The 22,532-nt window shown below is 37.1% G+C and overlaps 1 protein-coding gene across 1 annotated transcript in view; it reads left to right on the forward strand.

Annotated features, from left to right (window-relative positions):
* Positions 1-22,532, forward strand: part of OTOGL (otogelin like) — a 171,149-nt gene that overhangs the window by 73,021 nt on the left and 75,596 nt on the right. The window contains exons 24-26 of the mRNA XM_061133064.1: positions 5,391-5,498; positions 6,255-6,393; positions 17,565-17,699. Of these exons, the coding sequence (XP_060989047.1) occupies positions 5,391-5,498; positions 6,255-6,393; positions 17,565-17,699 (382 nt within the window). The remainder of the gene's footprint in view (positions 1-5,390; positions 5,499-6,254; positions 6,394-17,564; positions 17,700-22,532) is intronic.

Genomic DNA, 22,532 nt, shown 5'->3' on the forward strand with positions numbered 1-22,532 from the left:
TCCAGCCCAGTGTTTCTCACGATGTACTCTGCATATAAATTAAGAGGGGGAGTCAAAAGGGAAGAGACCAATCTAGCCAATAATCAGTTCTCTTAAGTGTTCTCCACAGCCGGGAACATCCAGAGAGATTCACAGAGTTAAGTAGAGAAGAGAAGTGGGAGGGAGGAGATAGAGGTGACCTGGGGGAAAGTCAAAAGGGGAGAGAGCAATCAAGCCAGTAATCACACCCCTAAGTAAAAATGGATACTGAAGATTAGATTCTTAAAGGTACAAAATTGATACCAAATACCACAAAGGAAAAGATTAAAAATCTAGAGGTTAGACTCTCAAAAATATAATATTAAAAATACAAAACAAAATCAATCACAAAAAGTATAAAAATATGTACATATGAAATTTGCTTTAAAAATAGGGCCTTTTTTTGCAAGGTAATAATAGCTTATAAAAATGAAAATGAGTAATAAAGAACTTAAAAATTAAAAAATTTTTACAAATAAAAAAATGATAATAGTAAAAATATGTCTAGGAATTTCTTTGGATCTGTTGTGGGCAGTGTGGGGTCAGTTCAGTTTCAGATAGTTCCTTTTTCCAGCTTGTACTTCTTAAGGTCTATAAGCCCCTTCTAATGCTTAGTCAATGTTAACCACAGGGTTTTAATCTGTTGCACCTGTCATTTCCAGAGCTGTTCCTCTCTTTGCAAGTCTCTTCAATGTCTAATTTTCACCCTGACACAAGGGGCGGAGGTGGTCACTAATTCAGGCTCACTTGTTCAGTCGTGCCGTGGGGAGGGAGCGGCGCTGCAAACAAACATCACTGGCGTGTGTGGGGAGTGCTCGCGGTTTATGGACCACACTGGGTTTGCTCCAGGTCACCACAGCGTGCGCTTTCCCAGTCTACACTGCTCAGGTTCCGGGTTGCTCTGCAGGGGTGCTGTCCAAAGCAGACCCAGCACTTCATGCACCTCCCAGGTCTAAGCTGCTCAGGTTCAGGTTCTCGGGTCCTTCACAAGGGCGCAGACTGGGTTGGGCGTGCGTTTTGTGCCTTTCCCAGGCTTGAGCAGCTCAGGCGACCAGGTGCTTGTGGAGCACCCTGTCCCAGGAGGACCGTGCGTCTTAATCACCTCCCGGGTCCTGGCCGGTTGGTTTCCCGGGTGCACTGTGAGAGCGCCGTCTCAGGAGTGCCGTGTGTCTCCTCTGGGGAGCTGATCTCAGGCTGCGGCCCTACTGGCAGATGTCAACCGTCCAGGATCCCAGGAAGACTGGGTTAGCAACTGGGAGCCTGCTCACAGTTTGGTGGAGGATGCTGGTCTCTGGGCCCGAGATTGCCCCTTGCCTTCCGGCTCTGGCTCTCACACGCCTGCCTCTCTGCTTCCAGCAGAGGGCGTGTCGGGGAGAGGGCTGTACGCAACCGGCTAACTCTCCTTTGGTATTCGCTCAATCCTTTGCTCTGCGAGTCGGTCAGGCTGAGTGTTAGTTTAGAACCTTTCTCAGGAAAGTTCTCTCTGTCTTTTTCTCTCTCTGGCTATCCCACAGTTTGGGTTTCTATCTCACATTAGCGCCCCCAGATTGTCCTCAGGGCATTCAGGCCCAGTCCTTGCCCTAAGCACCAATGATGCAGCCCGTGCCTACCTGTCCAGTCCCCGCTCATGGGTGGCGGATGCCAGCATCTGGGCTACTTCTCTGCTGAGAGTTGTGGTTAGGTGCGTATTTTCTGGGTTTTGTGTTTTTTCCACCCCCCACACTCCCCACCCCCGTTTATGTTGCCCTCTGAGATTCCAAAACTCCCCACAGACCCGTGGTGAGAGGGTTTACCTGCTATTTGGAAACTTGTCCTCCTTCACGACTCCCTCCCGAGGACGGGTCTCCATCCCTCTCTTTTGTCTCTCTTTTTGACTTTTATATTTTGTCCTACCTCCTTTTGAAGAGAACGGCCTGCCTTTCTGGGTGCCTGGTATCCTCTGCCAGCATTCAGAAGTTGTTTTGTGGAAGTTACTTAGCATTCGAATGATCTTTTGATGAATTTGTGTGGGAGGAAGTGGTCTCCCCATACTATTCCTCCGTCATCTTGGAACTGCCCCTCTTTTGTATATTCTGTTGGCTATTACTGTTGTTGATGTTAAGTTATGTTATTAATACCAGTTTCCTTATCTAATGGATGTTACATAAAGTGGTGTGTTGAGGTTATTTAGGCAGTGGGTAACAGTGGGAGCTCTGGCTTCAGACACACCTATTTCAGATCCCAGCCCTGTCGATACTAGCTGAATGCATTTTCTGCAAGTTCCTTTAAAGACCTAACTAAGCATTGTGAAATGTGGCATGTGTGTGTGTGTGTTTGTGCACATTTGTGTATACTCATTAAATATGGGTGACTATTTCATGGTGGCTTCCCTTGTGGTCAGCTGGTAAAGAATCCGCCTGCAATACAGGAGACCTGGGTTCGACCCCTGGGTTGGGAAGATCCCCTGGAGAAGGAAAAGGCTACCCACTCCAGTATTCTTCCATGGGGTTGCAAAGAGTCATACATGACTGAGTGACTTTCACTTTCTTTCACTTTTCTTTTATGGCAGCATAATTTACTTTTACCTTTGTAAATTTGCTTTAGTAGCAGTACTAAAGCAGTACCTTCCTTAGTACTCGTGGAAGGTAAATACAGAATCTGGTGGCTCTTCACTTCCTCGTAGGCACACGTGGAATCTGGCCTCAGCGGCCTTCCCTCTTCTGATGATGGAGGGAAGCAGTGCGCAGTGGGAGGGCCACCTAAGGCAAACAGGTCACGCATTCTTTCTCAATGAACATATTCACACAGAGCGATTTCTGAGCTCAATTCATATCAGCTGGGAGCAAAGAAGAGCGAGGTTTTGTGGTCTGTTTCCCAGGAGAGTCACATTTGTCTAAATGGTCCCCATCTGAAATAGGTTGAAGAGAGAAGTAACTTGGGACTGTATCAATCTCTTTATTAAAGAAAGGACACAGAAGGAGTGTGAAAGAATAAAGCCTTGCATGGGAAAATAAAGGCAGGTAGAAATCGGGCCACAGAGCAGATGAGCAAGGAAGGCATTTAGTAAAAAGGACAAAGGAAATAAAACCTTTGTTATAGTAAACGAATTGAACCTTACAACATTACTTGATTTATTTGACTTGATTATGACTCAGGGATGCATGGCTGATTAGATAAAACTACATCCTAATTTTGTTTCATATGCTTGTGGTCGATGCTATTATTTTAGAAAATATCTATTTGCTGTCCTCTTTGACTTTTATTTCAACAATGATTAATTAATTTGCTAACCAAATCTTGTTATAAAAACTTAAAGTAATTTTCTTCCACCTTCTCTTGTTTTATTGAAATAAATAAAGTTTGAATTGACTAAGAGTCTTCTGACTGGAAATAATTTTGTAACATAGAACTTTCTATTATAAAGTTGCTTATGGTACTATGATTTGGATTGACTTCCATGTGACTTGAGTGGCTTATTTTAGGACAATAAGCCTGATATCACTTGTTTTTGTGGGGCTTCTTATAGTCCCAGCAGTTTTTCAAGTACAAATGAACCTTAGTTTAGAAATCATACCTTAGTTTAGAAATCACTGTGGATTAAATAAATGTAAAGTAATATAGCAGAAAGAGACATACAGAACTGGGTTAAAATGCTGACCCTCTTTCTTATTAGCTAAAGTACCTCAGAGTAAATCTTAACCATGTGGAGTCTCAACTTTATTTTTTTTAAACAAATGTACTATCTACTTCATAGATGGTTGAGTATATGCAGCACACCAGTCATATGGTAGGTGCTCAGCAAATGTTTATTTTATGACTAACCCCGCTTCCCAAACCTGCTTAAAGCAGACAATTCATAGTGATTTACAACTCTCTTCTTCCTTCTTCCAGTTTGCATTAGTTATGAAAAGCTCATCAGTCATCAGCATAACCATTTAAAACCAATGCTTTGGCTGGTTATATAAGAATTGTAGTTACCACATTTAATGTAGTATAATCTATAAAAATACTGAATCACTATGCTATACACCAGAAGCTAACATAATATTACAAATCAAAGGCTAACAGAGCTTTGCCAGGAGAACTCACTGGCCATAGCAAACACCCTCTTCCAACAACACAAGAGATGACTCTACACATGGACATCATCAGATGGCCAATAAATCAGCTATACTTCAATTAACAACTGAAGTGAATGATACTTTAAGAAATAAAAGAAATGAGAATTTAAAAAAAAATTGTGATGCAGTTCAATGAGGCATTCCTTATCTAAACAATTCAACATCTAATGTTTACAAACTACCTAATGTGTGGGACCTTTTGTTAAGACATAGGGAAGACAGTACTAGAACAGACACATGTAAGAAAACAATAGAATCTACCTTACGGAATTGTCACTAGGATTAGATGAGTCAATGATACATGTAAAGTGAGTGGAACAATGGCTGGGCCGTGGTTAGCACTCAAAAATACTAGTTTTTGTTATTGTTTTCTCTATAAGACACTTAATGAGTTACTTGCAGTTCATTGGATGAACCCTCCAATAAAGTTTTGTGTAGATTGCTACGTATATGGACTGTGGTACATAAAAGAATGCACTAGAAAGATTGCACTAAATTGGATCTTTAGTGATGAGAAAAAATCTTTTAGTTTTCTAGGCAGAAGATACTGTCCTCAGCGAAAGTGACTAAAAGTTTGGGAAGGTTAAGGGGAGAAATTATGGGCTCTAGGACACTGTTGTCAGAAAGAAAGCAAACTGAATGAGATGATGCATATTTATATAGACAGTTTCACTTCTTCACCTTTACTCAACAACTGTGTCTGCTCTGTGTTGGACATTGGAACACAACCATTGACAGGATGTTCATGGTCTTTTGGAGTGAAACTTAAAGCGGGCAACATACACATTGAATGAAGACTCACTTTACTGTGTTAGATGAACTATGAGTGAGGAAGCAGAGAACTAGGGGAATATATGTGATTATTTATATTTGAGAGAGGAGGCAAGAAGTCAGGACCCCTGACTTCTGTGATAATATTTGAAGCAAATATTGAAGAAAGGTACCTTACTTCCTCTTTAATTGTCTTTTCAGAATATCTCATGTTACCCAGAAATTTAGGCTCCTGTCTCCCTTTTATTGTACTAAGTGATAGCAAAAAGTTTAAAATATTGCATCCAGTCATTTGCCCGGCCTTTATTTCTGTGATGTGAAAGATAATGTGTGGTAAAATAGGGGAGAAAGACTGGATTTGACTCTTCCATAGTTTAGATAGAACATGCTTACAACTGTTGTAACAAATATAGATGGTTTTGAATATGACAAAATTGCTGATTTTTTTAAAAAACTGAAATTAGTAGTTGATATTAAATAGCATTTGCTTCTTCTTGAAAGGATGGCAGAGCACAAAGGAAAGTGTTACATTCCTGAAAGCTGTCCCTGTATCTGGAAAGATTGGGAGTACCTCTCAGGGGAAGTGATTGCTACACCATGCTATACCTGGTAATGAGATCTGTTTATTGCACAACTTCTCTAAGAAATTGTACTAGTTTCAGTCATCTTGTATTTACTTAATGTGACAAATTTCATCAGAAAGCAAGCCAAATCTGAGTAAATATGATGTTAAAGGCCTTCAGGAGTTGATGAGAAGCTATTACCTACAGGGGGATCATTATTTTTATGCCTATTCGTTCGACCAAGAAGTAAAAAATGAACTATGGCAATTTGAAAATATAATAGGAAAAGCATATCACTAATTTATAAATAATAAATGTTAAGAGAAGGTCATATTTGATGGAAAGTATTCTGTTTGGAAATAATCCAAAAGAATTCCATAAAATAAAATTAAAATACAGTTTCCTTGAAATGTGGATAAAAATTCAAGCTTGTGAATAAGTCCTGTCTGTGATTGAACAACAACAAAAGGTATTGAAATGGACTCAAGTAAAGGAGAGAGCATTGTAGTATTTTGGCGACTGGCAGGTGTATGTTTAGTTTTTCGTTCCATCACCTGTTTTCAAAGTGACCCAGGCACAATTTCTAGGCTTGTTTGTGATGTCTTAAGACAGAATGGTAAATATATACCTTATCTAGCACCGTAATACAATGTTATCAGAAAGAATTGGCCATATTTATAAGAGCTATTGACTCAGTGAATACCCTTGAATACAAACCTTCCAATACTTATGCTCCCTGAAAAATACTAAGTAGAGCCAAGTTTCTTAGAAAGGTAACAATGTTGATATTATTTTCTAATAGTGTTTGTCGACGAGGAATGTTCAATTGCACATATTATCCATGCCCAGCAGTGTGCACAATATATGGGGACCGGCATTATCATTCTTTTGATGGACTGGAATATGATTATATCAGTGATTGCCAGGTATTTTTGATAAAGGTATGTCACAGTTGTTATGTTGTTTGGTTGCTAAGTCTTATCCGACTCTGCCACTCCATGGAGTATACCTGCCAGGCTCCTCTGTCCATGGGATTTCCCAGGCAAGAATACTGGAGTAGGTTGCCATTTCCTTCTCCAGGAGATCTTCCCGACCAGGGATCAAACCTGCATTGCAGGCAGTTTTTTTTACCGTTGGGCCACCTGGGAAGCAAATGTCACAATTACTTGTTTTAGTTACAGTTATGTAGAGACAATGTAAAAAAACAAGTGTGGTAGACCATGACATATCACATCCACATATCTTTAGTAAAGCCTATAAAATTTATAGCAATTTTAAATTAATTTCTTTAACTAATTGTAAAGTTTTATTATTTGTAAGTGATGAGCTGATTTCATAACCTTTCTGTGCCTCTGGCTTCTCATTTGTAAAATGAGGATAATAATTGTCCCTATCTCCCAGGGATAGTTCTCAAGATTGAATGAAATAAATATAATAAATAAATGAAATAAATGAAAATAAATGAAATAAATAAATATAGAGTTCAAATAAATAAAATGAAATGTATATAGTACTTACTATTAGGTAACTGCTCAGTAAATATCAACTGTTTTTATTTTTATTGGTTTAATTTGGTGAATGTAAATATAGGACATTAAATCATGTATTGGACCAAGTATTGTTTATAGTTGTAGCAATTAAAATGACATTATTCTCACTTCTAGACATGTTATTTTGTTGATATGTTTTGGTAAACCCTGGGCTTTGTATATCTGATAGAATCCTTAAAATTTCTCATATCTTTAATGCATTTGGATTTTCTGTATCCCTAAATTTTATTTAGACATCATTGAGTCCCAGAATTACATTTCTAAATGAAAAATATAAGTTTTAGGAAGAAGTTGCCCAAGAATAAGCAAAATAACATCTTTTCATCCAGCAAGGTAACCTGTGATTTTCTTGAATGTGTGTTTTCTTCTGGGTAAGGCTTTTATGTTATTAGCATATGTCAAGAAAGTAGGCACATTCCCATTTTGTATTAGTTATTAAACAAACAGTAAATCTATAGCCTTCTAAACTTAAGCAAAGCTCCTGCTATGTTTCAAGGGAAACCATTGAGTTTCCCTTTCAGTACTACCTTTAGCCTCTTTTATGAACAATTTTAAGTTTCTTAAAGAATAAATCCCTGGGAATGGATTTGGCAGTTAGATAATTACAGAAGATGACAAGGTGCCCGTAGGGTGTGTGTGTGTGTGTGTGTGTGTGTGTGTGTGTGGTTTTGATACATCTTGGAGCACAGGAAAGGCACAGTGATACATATCCGTTCTATGAGTATTTGTCCTCTTCAAACAAGTATTATTTTGCAAATAATTTTACATGAGGATTTTCTTACCTCTTGAAGTTTAGTTTGTAAATTGAGAAGCCTGGAAAAGTAAAAAACAATTTAGAGATTTGAATGCATAAACTGATACTTTTTTTTCCTCAAAATGTTTCAGACTGATTTTATACCAAATCCTTGCTTCCCTTGATATTTAGGTGTCTCTGATATTCCTTAAGAGCCCTCTTCCTTTGCATTTCTGGCTGTTATGCTCTTGTAGTCCTTCACTGTCTCTTCTGGTTTCTCCTTTGTCTCTTTGTTACCTTTTCTTTTTGCCTAAGTCCCAGACCCTAGATGACTGAGTTGGCCCCTTCAGGGCAAGGACCAAACCCTAGTCACCATTGTTTTAGTAGTGCTGAGCACCATGCTGGGAACACAGTTGTCCACTGAATGTTTACTGAACTGGATGTCTGTGCTGGGGTCTCTCTCCTTTTCTCCTAATGCTTGGTAAGGTCATCCACCTCTATAATTTAACCTCACCTACAAGCTGATGAGTTCCAAACTGACATGGACAGCTCTGACCTTCACCTTCTAGGCTGCCTTCTGACTCAAGTTCATCCCTATAATAATACATATTTTTCGTTCTGTTAATCTAAGACTCACATTGCTATCATGTCATTGCTTTTTAAGAACTGCAGCTGACTCCCATTTACCAGCTTCCATAAAATCGAACTTCTCAGGATAATCCAAGGGTTTTTCTCAGGGTATTTTTCTGTACCTGATTGCCTCTACTCCCTCAAAGTGACTTTTCTAGTTCATATTTATCTGTTCTGTTCTTACACATCCTATAGTATTTGATAGTCCTCATGTCAAAAGTAAGCAACCCATTACATTCTGATTATTTTATATGTGCTCCATTAGATTGTGTGTCATTTTATGTCAGAGTTCTCTGTTATACTTCTTTCGAGTTCCTCACTAGGGCTAACACAATTATGGTTGTATTTTAAGAGCTAAAAAATTACTTGCTCTGTTTTTAACCATTTTTTAGAGGGTAGAATTCAAAAAGTTACGCTTAATTAGTAATCTTATATTTGTTATAAATGCATACACATGCCTTGAACATGAAGTATACAGAGCAGTGTTCTTAAACTTTAGTATGTGTGCATATAACTTGGAAATCTTGTTAAAATCTAGATTCTGATTTTATGTGTTTGGAGCAGTATCTTGGAGTCTGCAATTTTAAGTAAACTACTTTGATGTTTCATGTCCATTGTCTACTCTTTGATTAGGAAGAATGTAAAGCATTTCCTTCTTTAAAACACCAATTTTAACCATTTAAAAAATTCTCCTCTTCTTCTGAATAGTAAACTTTGTCACATCTAGAAAAAAACAAAGTGTCTTTGACAATACTGTATCAAATATGACTATCCATCATTAACGATACTGTATCAAACATTGAATATATCATTAAGGTTAATTAATGATGCTTTTTGTGGTTTCATTTTAAGTAGCAAAGCAAAAATTCTGCCAAACTTTGTTTTCACTTTGTGTATGGAAAAATTATTTAGAAGTATTTACTAAAAGCATTTTAAACCTTGTCCATGTATTACCATCTTTGTAAACATTTTCCAATGTGTGGTCTTTGCTCACACATTATCATTTCATTCATTTAATACACAATTTTCAGGGCCTATTACATGTAAACTGTGTTAGCAAAGACATTCCTTCTCTATATATTAGGATAGATTTCTCCAAGAAAATTCTGAAGTTTTGAAAACAGGGCTCATACTCTGTATTTCTTTTTTCCTTCCCCTCCATCGTTTTGCAAAATGCTGGGCATTTAGCAAACTCTTAATAACTACTTATTTGATCTGCCTGGCTCTTCCTTAACTCATAATCTGTCTTTCCCGTAGAGAAATCATAGTATTTTCCATTGTATTTTCAAATAATGATTTTTCTTAGTTGAAGTATAATTAATTTACAGTATTATGTTAGTTTCAAGTATACAGAAAAGTGATTGTGCAGAAAGTAGAATATTTGTCTCAACTCTGATTCCTGACAAAATGAAATTATCTTCTCATGTCTGATGCTGAATGATGATAACAGTCATTTTTATTGGTACTGAATATAAGAGTGCCATTTTATTTGGCAGGTGAGAGCCATTAAAGTTTGATTTTCAGGCTTTGTAAACCTCATTTCCTCTCATCACTTCAATTTGCTGCTACAGTCTTCTGTAAAAATACATACATCATATTCAGTCTCAAGTTTTAATGAGATATGCTTACCTGTAAATGAGAAGACATGTTGCAGGAAGTATTAGTCCAACATTTGGATAAAATGTTAAATATCTGGGTTAAGATCTATCATTAGGGTTCAAGTGGCAAAAATTAGGTATAAAGAGTATGAAAAATCTATTAAGTTTTAAGTTTTAGAATTGTACATTTTTTTTTTCTCTGCCAAAGCAGAATTATTCTTTTTTATTTAATAATGTTCTTTAAAAAAAGAAAATGTGCTTACAAAGAATAACCTTTGAAAATTAAAAAAAGAAAACTTATGTATACTAGTGAATTATTGATTGTATTTTAATGAGCATATTATTGAAATTAATAAGCCAGAACCAGGACCCCAGAATGGATGGGGTAGTTTGACCAACATATACTTGACAAGCCAAGAAATATTTTATTTGACCATGGAGTAGATAATGATTTCATACCAAAGACAAATTAGTGATTAACAAATGCAACCTAATAGTCATGGCTTTGAAATATTATCATGTCAGATAGTAAATTTTTCAATGCTTGGAGATGTTCTACTGCAATAGTTTTATAGTTATTATTATTATTTTTGCTTATTCCATCTGCTTCTCTTTTTCATGGCAAGGTCTTTTTTTTTTTTTTTTTTTTTTTTTGAGAATCAGCATTTCCTTTGAGAAGGATAGAATGACTGCCAGCAGCATTCATTGACTTGCTGCTTTTTCGGAGGCAGGATCCACTTCTGTGGATAGCATATTTAATTCCTCCTTCTTTGTCAAGCAGCTCTCTTTCCTCCCTGTCTTGATTACAAATTGTCATTTGTAAAGCATTTTTATTTGGTAAAACTTATCATTTACTTTTTTGGGCCCTGTGAAGTATCTAGTAATATAATTCATAAAAATTTCGCTTTTATTTGCCAATTGGACTTTTAAAAATTAATACTCAACTTTATCTTAAAGTATAATGTTACTTGACTCTGACATTCAAAGGAATAGTAAACCTGTTTTTTAATCTCTGGATTGTGGAGTCTTAGGAAACTTAGTTCCAAGCGAATACTTACCCTATCTTTGTTTATGTTTATCAAACTGTAAAAATTCAAGTTCTCTGATATTTTATTCATTTTGAGGCTGTTTATGTTATACTGTACTATACTGTAAATAGCACTTGGAATATAGCCCAGTAGTTTTTACGTGTATTGAAGCAAACCTATGATAAAGTCATCACTGTATTTCCTGAGGTAAGACTTTTTTAAGAGTAAAAAGAGTTGAGAAAGCAAACAGCAACTTGACCTGTGCTATAAGCTCAGAGAAAGAGAACATAGGGTGTTTTCAGCAAAAGTGAGAAATTTAATATTCCAGCTCCCAGATTTCAGAGTCAAACCTTGCTTCCATTACCTATGACGAGCCCCAGTCCCTGCTAGTTTTCTTCCTATAACTTGTTCTAGATTTGGCTTTTCAACATTCTGTTCAGTTGATACCTCAAATGTTTGCTGCTCTCCTTAAGTCTCTGAAAACCCTTCTAATATCACTCTCAAATGTATATCATTGCATCATTTTTCACATCACTATTTTTCTGTGTGATTTCTGTGTGTCAGGACCTATGCTGAAAAGTGAAGATAAAGGATGCGCAGCATAGATATGAGTCGCCTCCTCCTTCACAATTTAGATTGGTGTGAGAGAGTCTAAATCACCAAATCACAGGATTCAGATAAAATTGCAACTGTGAAAGTTAATGATGACATTTGCAAAATCCAGTTGAAACTTTTTAATGTTTATGTTCCTTTTTGGAAGTAGTTCTTGCTTTGTATTCTCTGAGGTATCCCTCCTGCCTCTGCTGGTCTTTGTCTTTGACCCCTCCTCAGTCTCTTCTGGTGGACTCTTTCTTAAAACACTGGGTCTCACAAGTTCCATATTTTCATGTCTGTCTCCTCTATAAGATTCTTAGTTGCCTGTAATCTCATAATATCTTGAAGGATAGACCTGTATGTATTTGTATATGTGTGCGTGTATTTATCCATTCATCATCCACCCGTCTCTCTATCTAGGGAAATGAAAACAGAGAGGAAAAGAAGTCAAAGGAAATCATTACACTCTATTTAGGCAAATATAAAGATCTAGATAGAGCTTTCTCTGTCAAATAAGAGTAAAATGAAAATTAATGGCACAGTAATTATAAAATAGTGTGGCACTTCAAAAGAGAGAGAGAGAGAAAGAAGTAGCATGTAAACATTATGTGAAAATTCCACTGTGAATAAAATTTATCTCCCCATAAAATAAAAATATTTTCTGCCTTCCAGAGGTTATGAAAGACATGATGGAATTAACTAATAAAATTTTAAGTGTATATTCAGGGGATATAAGTAAGTGAAAAAGAAAATGATAAAAATAAAGAACAAGTTACAGACCAAAACACACTGTAGAGTTGAGATGTAAGCATTTCTTTTAAAAAATAAGCATATGATCCTTTGCTTACTTTCCCTTCCTTTTGGTTCAAATGTGAGAGATAACTGGCTAGAGTTGTCTTTGTGTGTGTGTGTATGTGTGTGTGTGAAATACAGTCCCTTGGCCCATCAAAAAAGGTGCTGCTTTGATGCCCTTCAGCTGCGGAACGTAAACCATGGCTGCCTGAAGCTGCTGTACCAGCAGTGACTCCCTGTGGTATAGTTACCCTTCAGAGGGGCTGGGACTATGACGAGTCTTCAACTGACATGTCAAGTAAAATAATATATTACCTTCAGAGATACTGATGTTTTATAGTTCAGAATCACTTGGGAGAATATTAGCTATCAATGTTTTCAGTACCTAAGCATAGAAGTTTTGAGGAATCCATGTGGCACATGGCTCTTGACCTTTTTACTCTAGTTTTATAATCATTTCTTACTGTGTTGCTTAGCAACTCTGTAACATTATCTTCAAACCTAATATTAGCTTGAAATATATTAGAAATGGAAATTGGAGAAACATGGCTCATAGGAATTGATATTGTTTCAAGTTACTGTCCGCATAATATAATATTACCAGGCAGACCATACAATATAGACTACTTCTTGGCATTTCTGAGTTAATATACAGACTAGAGCTAATACTGAGGCACTTTAATTAATAGTAATAGAAATGTAATGGTAATAGAAATCCTTGCAGCCAGCTTTTCAGATCCCTTAATCTAATAACTCTTGCTGACAAAGGTCTGTCTAGCCAAATCTTGGTTTTTCCAGTAGTCATGTATGGATGTGAGAGATGAACCATAAAGAAAGCTGAGCACCAAAGAATTGATGCTTTCTAACTGTGGTGTTGGAGAAGACTCTTGAGAGTCCCTTGGACAGCAAGGAGATCAAACCAGTCAATCCTAAAGGAAATCAGTCCTGAATATTCATTGGAAGGACTGATGCTGAAGCTGAAACTCCAATACTTTGGCCACCAGATGCAAAGAACTGACTCATTGCAAAAGACCCTGATGCTGGGAAAGATTGAAGGCAGGAGGAGAAGGGGATGGCAGTGGATGAGATGATTGGATGGCATCACTGATTCAATGGACATGAGTTTGAGCAAACTCTGGAAGATAGTGAAAGATAGGGAAGCCTGGAGTGTTGCAGTCCATAGGGTTACAAAGAGTCAGACATGACTGACTGAATAATCACAGAGAGGAAAAGTAAAACAAAACCCTGACTTATATATTTCTTCTTTGAAAATCATTCATAAGGGCAGAAAAGTATGGCATTATTTTTTTTTTTTAGTAATACAATGCCATAATCATCTTAATGACCCTTATTATTCTCCTTTTCAAAATTTAGGCAATACTTTAGAAAAGAATTATTAAGAAGAAGAAAAAGTTCTCAGTTCCTATGAAGTAAGGAAAACTGGGTCACAAAGGGACACATTAATTACTCTGTCAACAGCATTCATTGTAAACCTGTTGTCTAGGCAACATGCTACAGTAATTACTAATAAGACAGAATTTGGCCAAAGCAAGAAATATGTTGTGCTAGTATTCATATTGTTGGTGATATAAAAAACTAAGTATGGAGAATTTATATCAAGACCTATATGATTTCCAGACGTTTGAGAGAATTGTCACTTTCTTTTCTATGATATCCCACCTTCCACAAGTTAGTGGAAGGACTCAGAGCAATGGGGCTTTAACTTTCCTAGCAATAAGGACCACTTCAAAGATGTAGTGAAAACCATGGACTCTCTTCCTAGAACATTATACATACTCAAAACAATCTTTTACAATGAGCTTCCAGGATCTATAGAACTGTTGAAACCAATTCATGAAAATGGGATAGAAAATCAGAAACTGTGTTTCCAGAGAGTGAGTTCTTGGTGGATTGGAGAGGGAAGTGGCTGAAGGCAGGTGAGGGTGAGGGTATGGAGAGCAGGTTGGATTTACAGTGTGAGGGATTACATAACCTTCTCTGAAACTAAACATTCCCTATAACCTACAATTGAAGTTTCTCCTCAACCATTTCTAAACTCTTCCTAATTTCTCTAGAAGTGGCATTAAGAAAAAACAGCGTTTTGAACTCTGTTCTTATTTAGCTAAGTGACTTTGGACATTCATTTAATCCTTAACCTCTGTTTCTTTATCTATAAAATGGAGATAATGCATAATTCAAGAACTGTGATAAGACTTAAATGATATCATGCATGTAAAGTTCAAAGTAAACCCTCATATGCATTATTTTATTTACTAACACAGTATCAAAGTTTTATATTTATTTTGATTTTATCTTTAGGCAAATAATTATTTAGCCAGAGAACTCCTTAAAATACAACAAAGGATATTGTCTAAATGAAAATATCTCTTTTAAAATTTCCTTAAGTGACATACCTTATTGGATGTTTGATGGGAAGAAACTGGTTGATAAATCTGAGCTGTAATAATAAATGAAAAGTATGAAAAGGCAAAAAGGTATGACACTGAAAGAGGAACTCCCTGGTCAATAGGTGCCCTGTATGCTACTGGAGAGGAGAGAAGAAATAGCTCCAGAAGGAATGAAAAGGCTAAGCCAAAGTGGAGACAATGCCCAGTTATGGATGTGTCTGATGGTGAAAATAAAGTCCAATGCTCTAAAGAATGATATTGCATAGGAACCTGGAATGTTAGGTCCATGAATCACAGTAAATTGGATGTGGTCGAACAGAGGTGGCAAGAGTGAACATCGACATTTTAGGGATCAGTGAACTAAACTGGAAGGGAATGGGCGAATTTACTCAGATGACCATTATATCTACTACTGTGGGCAATAATCCCTTAGAAGAAATGGACTAGCCCTCATAGTCAACAAAGAGTCTGAAATGCAAAACATGCTTGCAATCTCAAAAACAACAGAATGATCTCAGTTCGTTTCCAAGGCAAACCATTCAATATCGTAGTAATCCAAGTATATGCCCCAACAAGTAATGCTAAAAAAGCTGAAGTTTAAAAGTCCTATGAAGATGTACAAGATCTTCTAGATCTAACACCCCAAAAAGATGTCCTTTTCATTATAGGGGACTGGAATGCAAAAGTAGGAAGTCAAGAGGTATGTGGAATAACAAGCAAGTTTGGTCTTGGAGTACAAAATGAAGCAGGGCAAAGGCTAACAGTTTTGTCAAAGAACGCACTGGTCATAGCAAACACTAGTTCCAACAACACAAAAGATGACTCTACACATGAACATCACCGGATGGTCAATACCAAAATCAAATTGAATTACATTTTTGCAGCCAAAGATGGAGAAGCTCTATACAGTCAGCAAAAACAAGATGGGGAACTGACTGTGCCTCAGATCGTGAACTCCTTATTGCAAAATTCAGACTTAAATTGAAGAAAGTAGGGAAAACCACAGAAGGTGAAGTCACTCAGTCGTGTCTGACTCTTTGCGACCCCACGGACTATAGCCTACCAGGCTCTTCTGTCCCTGGGATTTTCCAGGCAAGAGTACTGGAGTGGGTTGCCATTTCCTTCTCCAACTAGGCCATTCAGGTACAACCTAATTCAAATCCATTATAATTATACAGTAACTGACTAATAGATTCAAAGTATTAGATCTGATAGACAGAGTGCCTGAAGAACTATGGACAGAGGTTCATAACATTGTACAGAAGGCAGTGATCAAAACCATCACCAAGAAAAATAGATGCAAAAAGGCAAAACAGTCATCTGAGGAGGATTTACAAATAGCAGAGTAAAGAAGAAATGCAAAGGAGAAAAGGAAAGATATACCCATCTGAATGCAGAGTTCCAAAGAATAGCAAGGAGAGATAAGAAAGCCTTCCCATGTGAACAATGCAAAGAAAACAATAGAATGGGAAAGACTAGAGATCTCTTCAAGAAAATGAGAGATACCAAGGGAACATTTCATACAAAGATGGGCTCAATAAAGGACAGAAACAGTAGGGAACTAACAGGAGCAGAAGATATTAAGAAAAGATGGCAAGAATACACAGAAGAGCTATACAAAAAAGATCTTCATGACCCAGATAACCACGATGATGTGATCACTCACTTAGAGCCAGACATCCTGGAATGCGAAGTCAAGTGGGGCCTTAGGAAGCTTCACTACAAACAGAGCTAGTGGAGGTGATGGAATTTCAGCTGAGCTATCTCAAATCCTAAAAGATGTTTCTGTGAAAGTGCTGCACTCACTATGTCAGCAAATTTGGAAAACTCAGCAGTGGCCACACGATTGGAAAAGATCAGTTTTCATTTTAATTATAAGGAAAAGCAATGCTAAAGAATGTTCAGACAATGGCACAATTTTCTTGGACTCCAAAATCACTGCAGATGGTGACTGCAGCCATGAAATTAAAAGATGCTTGCTTCTTGGAAGAAAAGGTATGTCAAACCTAGACAGCATATTAAAAAGCAGAGACATTACTTTGCCAACAAAGGTCTGCATAGTCAAATCTATGGTTTTCCCAATAGCCATTTATGGATATGAGAGTTGGACCAAAAAGAAGGCTGAGTGCTGAAGAATTGATGCTTTCAAACTGTGGTGCTGCAGACAGCTCTTGAGAGTCTCTTCGGCTGCAAGGAGATCAAAACAGTCAATCCTAAAGGAAATCAGTCCTGAAGATTCTTTGGAAGGACTGATGCTGAAGCTGAATACTCCAATACTTTGGCCACATGATGTGAAGAGCTGACTCATTAGAAAAGACCCTGATGCTGGGAAAGATTGAAGGCAGGAGGAGAAGGGGACAGCAGAGGATGAGATGGTTGGATGGCATTGCCAACTCAATGGACATGAGTTTGATCAAGCTCTGAGAGATGGTGAAGGGCAGGGAAGCCTGATGTGCTGCAGTCCATGGGGCTATAAAGAGTCATACATGACTAGCAGCTGAACAAGCACAACAAATAATAAAATGGATAGAAAGCTTTCTTGGAACAACATTTTAAGAGGAGATATTATAGGCAAAAATTTAAAGATTGAGTTAACTTGCTATATTTTTATTAAATTCTTTACATTATGAGATAAAAAATGATTTTTATCTTAGGAGTAAGTTGTATTTCATTTTCAGTATAATTCATTATAAATCTCAGAATTCGTTAAGATTTAATGAAAAATAAGTAAAAATTATGTATAATATAGATTTGTATTAATATATTTTTAACATTTCAGAGTACAGATGATTCAGATATATCTGTCATTGCCCAGAACAAGAAATGCTTTGACAACGATATTGTTTGTTCTAAAAGTGTTTTGATTTCGGTTGGGGCCACTGAGATTTACCTGAATGATTCTCCTTACAAACAGGTTAGTGAATTATTTTTTGTAAAATCATTTTAACTTGTCCTGAGTATACTGAAAAGAAAATAGAAGCAGTTTGAGGTACTTTTCTTTATAAGTGGTTACTAGATTTTAATTTTTTTCTTTGTCATTTTATGTGGCTTCAGTAAATCATACTTGATTTGTCTCTTTTGTTTACACTCCACATCTCCATTTGTCAATTCTTTCCTTGTCATCAGTTACCTGGAGTATTTCAACATTATCCCAGGTATACATTATCCAAGCTATCCAAACTAGCCTCCAGTCTTAGTTCTCCCCCTCTGATCCATCTTGCCAGACTGTGGCCAGGGTGATTTTTCTAAGATGGATATCTCATCTCCTGTCTCCCTTGTGCTTTGAAACTTTCAGATGACCTCCCATTGCCCTTACAAGGCCTCCCCAACCTGGCCACAGCCACCTCTCCTGCTGCGTGTCTCGTCAGTTTCTGCTTCGAGCCCATGTTCTAGAAATTGGAGCTTTTATCAGTTCTTCAAATGCTCTGTATTTTTCTCTCACCTCTGACTATTCATGAATGCCATTGCTCCTACCTGGATCAACCTTCCCATTTAACCTACTCTTATGTGACAAGTCTTATCTTATCTCCTTCAAGAAGACCCTCCTCATGTGCTCAAGCTCCCTGGCAGCACGTGCATCACACTTTGGTGAGATTACTTGTGAGGTGGTCTGTCTTTTCTATTTGTCTATGAGTTCTGTGAGAATTGAGACCACTGTTTTCTTTGTTCATTCTTGTATACTTGGAGCCAGTGCAATTTGAAAGAATGAATAAATTTCATTCATTCATTCATTTATTCAAAATGTTTACTTTATAGCAAAATATGTGTTAATTATTGTGGCCACAACAATGAAAAGACACTGTGCTTTGCTTAAGGTACTTATACTCAGTTAAGGGATCCATTCAAGTAAATGAGGCTCTACGGTGTGGTATGCGATGGTAGAAGTGTGCTTAGGAAAGCAGGACAATCCCTAAGAAGAAGATCTAAGCCAACTTGAGATGTTGAGGGTAGTTGTAAAGAGCATAGCCTTTGGAGTCATTTAGTACTCACTTAGAACCCCTGTTCTGTCACCTACTAACTCCGTCACTTTGGGCAACCCCTCCAAGCTGCAGCTTTCTCATTTGTAAATTTGGGATGATTATGAAACCCACTTCCTAAGTTCATATGAGAGTTAAATGAAAGATGTATTTCAGGAAATTCCTCTCCTCCTCACCTTCATCCTCCTTATTTTTGAAGGCTCAGAAGACATGCTTTGGGGAAAATGATTGGAACTGAGTCTTTAAAGGTTAGCCAGGTGAGGAGAGAGCATAGAAGGATAGTACAGAGGAACAGTCATGTTGAAAGGAACAGAGGTGAAAGATAAAATGGCATGTTTGGAGAACTCAAGCAGTCTAGTTTGGTGGAGGTAGATGGGGATGGTGGAGGAAGGGTGAGGCAAAGAGATTCGGGGAGGAGTGTCCACACTGACCTTCATGCGGGAAGCTTAGGGACAAGGGCAGTCAATAGGATGGCTGTGTAATGTATTTGAACTTACTTTACAAGGAAGACATTTTGGAATTAAGCAACATAATTTGACATATGGCCTTTAAAAGTGGCCTATTTCTGAATTTTTAGATAAGCATTTCTCAGTCTGGTTTGCAAAAATTCTGCATTCAAATCATCTAGAATATTAATTATAAGAGCTGGTTTGTGAACTCCACCTCAGGTATTAGAATGGCTGAAGCTGATGACAATATTTTAATGGTACCCCAAATTCTTCTGTACACTAACATTTGAGAATTGGTGCCCTAGATCAGAGCTCATGTCCTAGTCAGAAATGTTGAGACCAACCAGGCAGTGATCAAGATTTGAGTAAAACAGTATAAGTCATGTTGACATCGTTTTGAAATAATTACTGCAGTTTGGGGTAGCCTTCAGCTGGATATTCATTTATTGGTGAAAGTTTTCTCTAAGAAAAAGGATGTGTTTTTTTTTTAAAAAAGAAAAACTGAAAACAGTAAATGCTCTTTTTTTTTTTCCCTTTATTTATTTATTTTTTCAGTGGGTTTTGTCATACATTGATATGTATCAGCCATAGATTTACACGTATTCCCCATCCCGATCCCCCCTCCCACCTCCCTCTCCACCCGATTCCTCTGGGTCTTCCCAGTGCACCAGGCCCGAGCACTTGTCTCATGCATCCCACCTGGGCTGGTGATCTGTTTCACCATAGATAATATACATGCTGTTCTTTCGAAACATCCCACCCTCACCTTCTCCCACAGAGTTCAAAAGTCTGTTCTGTACTTCTGTGTCTCTTTTTCTGTTTTGCATATAGGGTTGTCGTTACCATCTTTCTAAATTCCATATATATGTGTTAGTATGCTGTAATGTTCTTTATCTTTCTGGCTTACTTCACTCTGTATAATGGGCTCCAGTTTCATCCATCTCATTAGAACTGGTTCAAATGAATTCTTTTTAACGGCTGAGTAATATTCCATGGTGTATATAAAGACTGTTTGTCTGACTCTTTGCGACCCCATGGGCTGTAGTCTACCAGGCTCCTCTGTCCATGGGATTTTCCAGGCAAGAATGCTGGAGTGGGTTGCCATTTCCTTCTCCAGGGGATCTTCCCTATCCAGGGATTAAGCCGGGTCTCCTGCATTGTAGGCAGATGCTTTACTATCTGAGCCACCAGGGAAGTCCAAGAAAAAGGATGTTAAAAAAAAAAAAAAGAAAAACTGAAAATAGTAAATGCTCTTATAAAGACTGTTTGACACATTTTTAAAGTGGTAATTGCAGCTCTGTGTAACTTTCATCTTGCATTTTTCACCTGAATGGAGCTGTTGATGAATCTCCTTCATATCAGTTGTGAAGTATAAAGGAAGATGAAGAAAAATCATAAAAATAGTTCGACCGTAACAAATCCCTGGTTAATATTTTTTCTTGAACATCAAAAGTGAAAATAAGTACCATTTATTTTATGGCAGATGGATTGCTCATTTAGGGGAAGGGAAAAAAACCTGTTATTTTTTCAATAAATATACAATTCTAATTTTATCAAGTATGTAGGATATAAATATGAGTTTATTTAAGCTGTATTTTAAAAATTTTAATTCTTCACTTTTATAACTTATTTTCTAACATCACTCGAGTTTATTTACAGTGCTGTAATTCTCCTCTGAAGTGGAGGTCTCTATTTTGGGCAATGCATAATACTTCATTCTTATAAGAAGAAACATCTTTGCTTCCTAATCTGAAAAAAAAGAAGTACAGTATCTCTTTCTGACCAAAGAGGATTGTTCTCTTGTAGCAAACTGCCCTGTCTAATAAAAATGAAGGATTTAGCTCTATAGGCAAATATAGAGAATGAACTTTTACATCAGGATAACTAATACAAAACCAATCTGAAGGAAGTCCAGTAATCTTATCCAAAAATTTATTTTATGTTCCAGTGATATGTCAACCAGCCCGAGGGAAGTTTAATAGGAAAATACATGACAAAGTGTTTCATGGATTGGAAAGGAGCTCTAAGCCACAAGCATTTCACTTACTTCCTTTGATTATTGCTGCTCAGGCTGGAAGCTGGGAACTCTGAGTAGGCCAGTGCAAGAAGGTATTAAAAATATATGAGTTACCCTTGATCTGGAAGGTGCAGATACTGCCATAAACTTGACAAAGTACATCTTTCTAGGAGCTAACATTCACAAAGGGAGGAAGACAGATAATAAAGCCAAAGACAAATCAGATGATGAAAAGGTCCTGAAAAGTATAATCAAAATGATAAAAATAGATTCTATGGCAGAGAGTGATATGGCAGACTGGTATGCTACATTTTGTGGACCTAGTGAAATGAAAATGTATACCTCCTTGATGAAAACAGGAATCTTTTTCCTTTGTTTTGTAGTCTTTCTTGACTTGCCATAGTGTTTTTTCTTTATTACTTAATGCCTTGCTTACTTGGACACAAGTATACTTCCAGGTTGAACGCAGACCCTTACAGGTACTGAGGACATTGCCCATAACTCCAACTTGGTACTTGGAGGCAGAAAGAAATGAGGTTAGGTAGAGTCCACTAATAAAATATTTACTGTCCTATACAATATACTGAGCACTTGCAAGTATGATGTTGGTCTAGGAGACTGAAAACTTCTTGTGAATATGAGTTTATGTAATTTACCCTATGAAAGATTTATAAAATGTACACTCTAGTACAGTGTTTCCCAAACTATGCTTTTGTTATTACTTGGGAGAAAAAATAACCAAAGGATTTCATATCTCCTTCACAATTTTAATTTTGCTTCTGGTTAAAAATTTGCTTTATTTGCTTTGATTTAACCATCCATTTTAAAAATTATTATATGAGTTAATTTCAGTTTAGAGTCAGCATAATCTTTTATAGGGTATAGCTCTTACCCATAAAGAACATTGCATATTCTCACTTTAGGTTGAAGGTACTCTAAATTTTCCCAATAGATTCCATCCTTTCTAGCACACACATTATTTTCCTTTAGTACACAAACACTGTCACTTTACTATTAAAAATCCTCTGTTGAGGGCATTTTGCATATGAAATAACAGCCTTTGACTGTAATGGGTAACTTGATGGCAAAGAGTCTCAGACTATGCTTGTCATGGAATCCATGCTGTAGCTATCTGTGCTTTCTCTAGTTCTGTAAAAATCTTGAACTTCCTGACCCCCCAAGCCTTTATTTAGCCGATTCCCTTTGCTTGCAATGATTTCTTTCCTCATTGTATTTTCCATCCCTTTTTATTTTCCTATTTATGATCTCTTACAGATCAATAATATATGTCCTACCTCTTGCAA

The sequence above is a fragment of the Dama dama genome, chromosome 3 (genome assembly GCF_033118175.1).
Source record: "Dama dama isolate Ldn47 chromosome 3, ASM3311817v1, whole genome shotgun sequence".
Taxonomy (NCBI): Eukaryota; Metazoa; Chordata; class Mammalia; order Artiodactyla; family Cervidae; genus Dama; species Dama dama.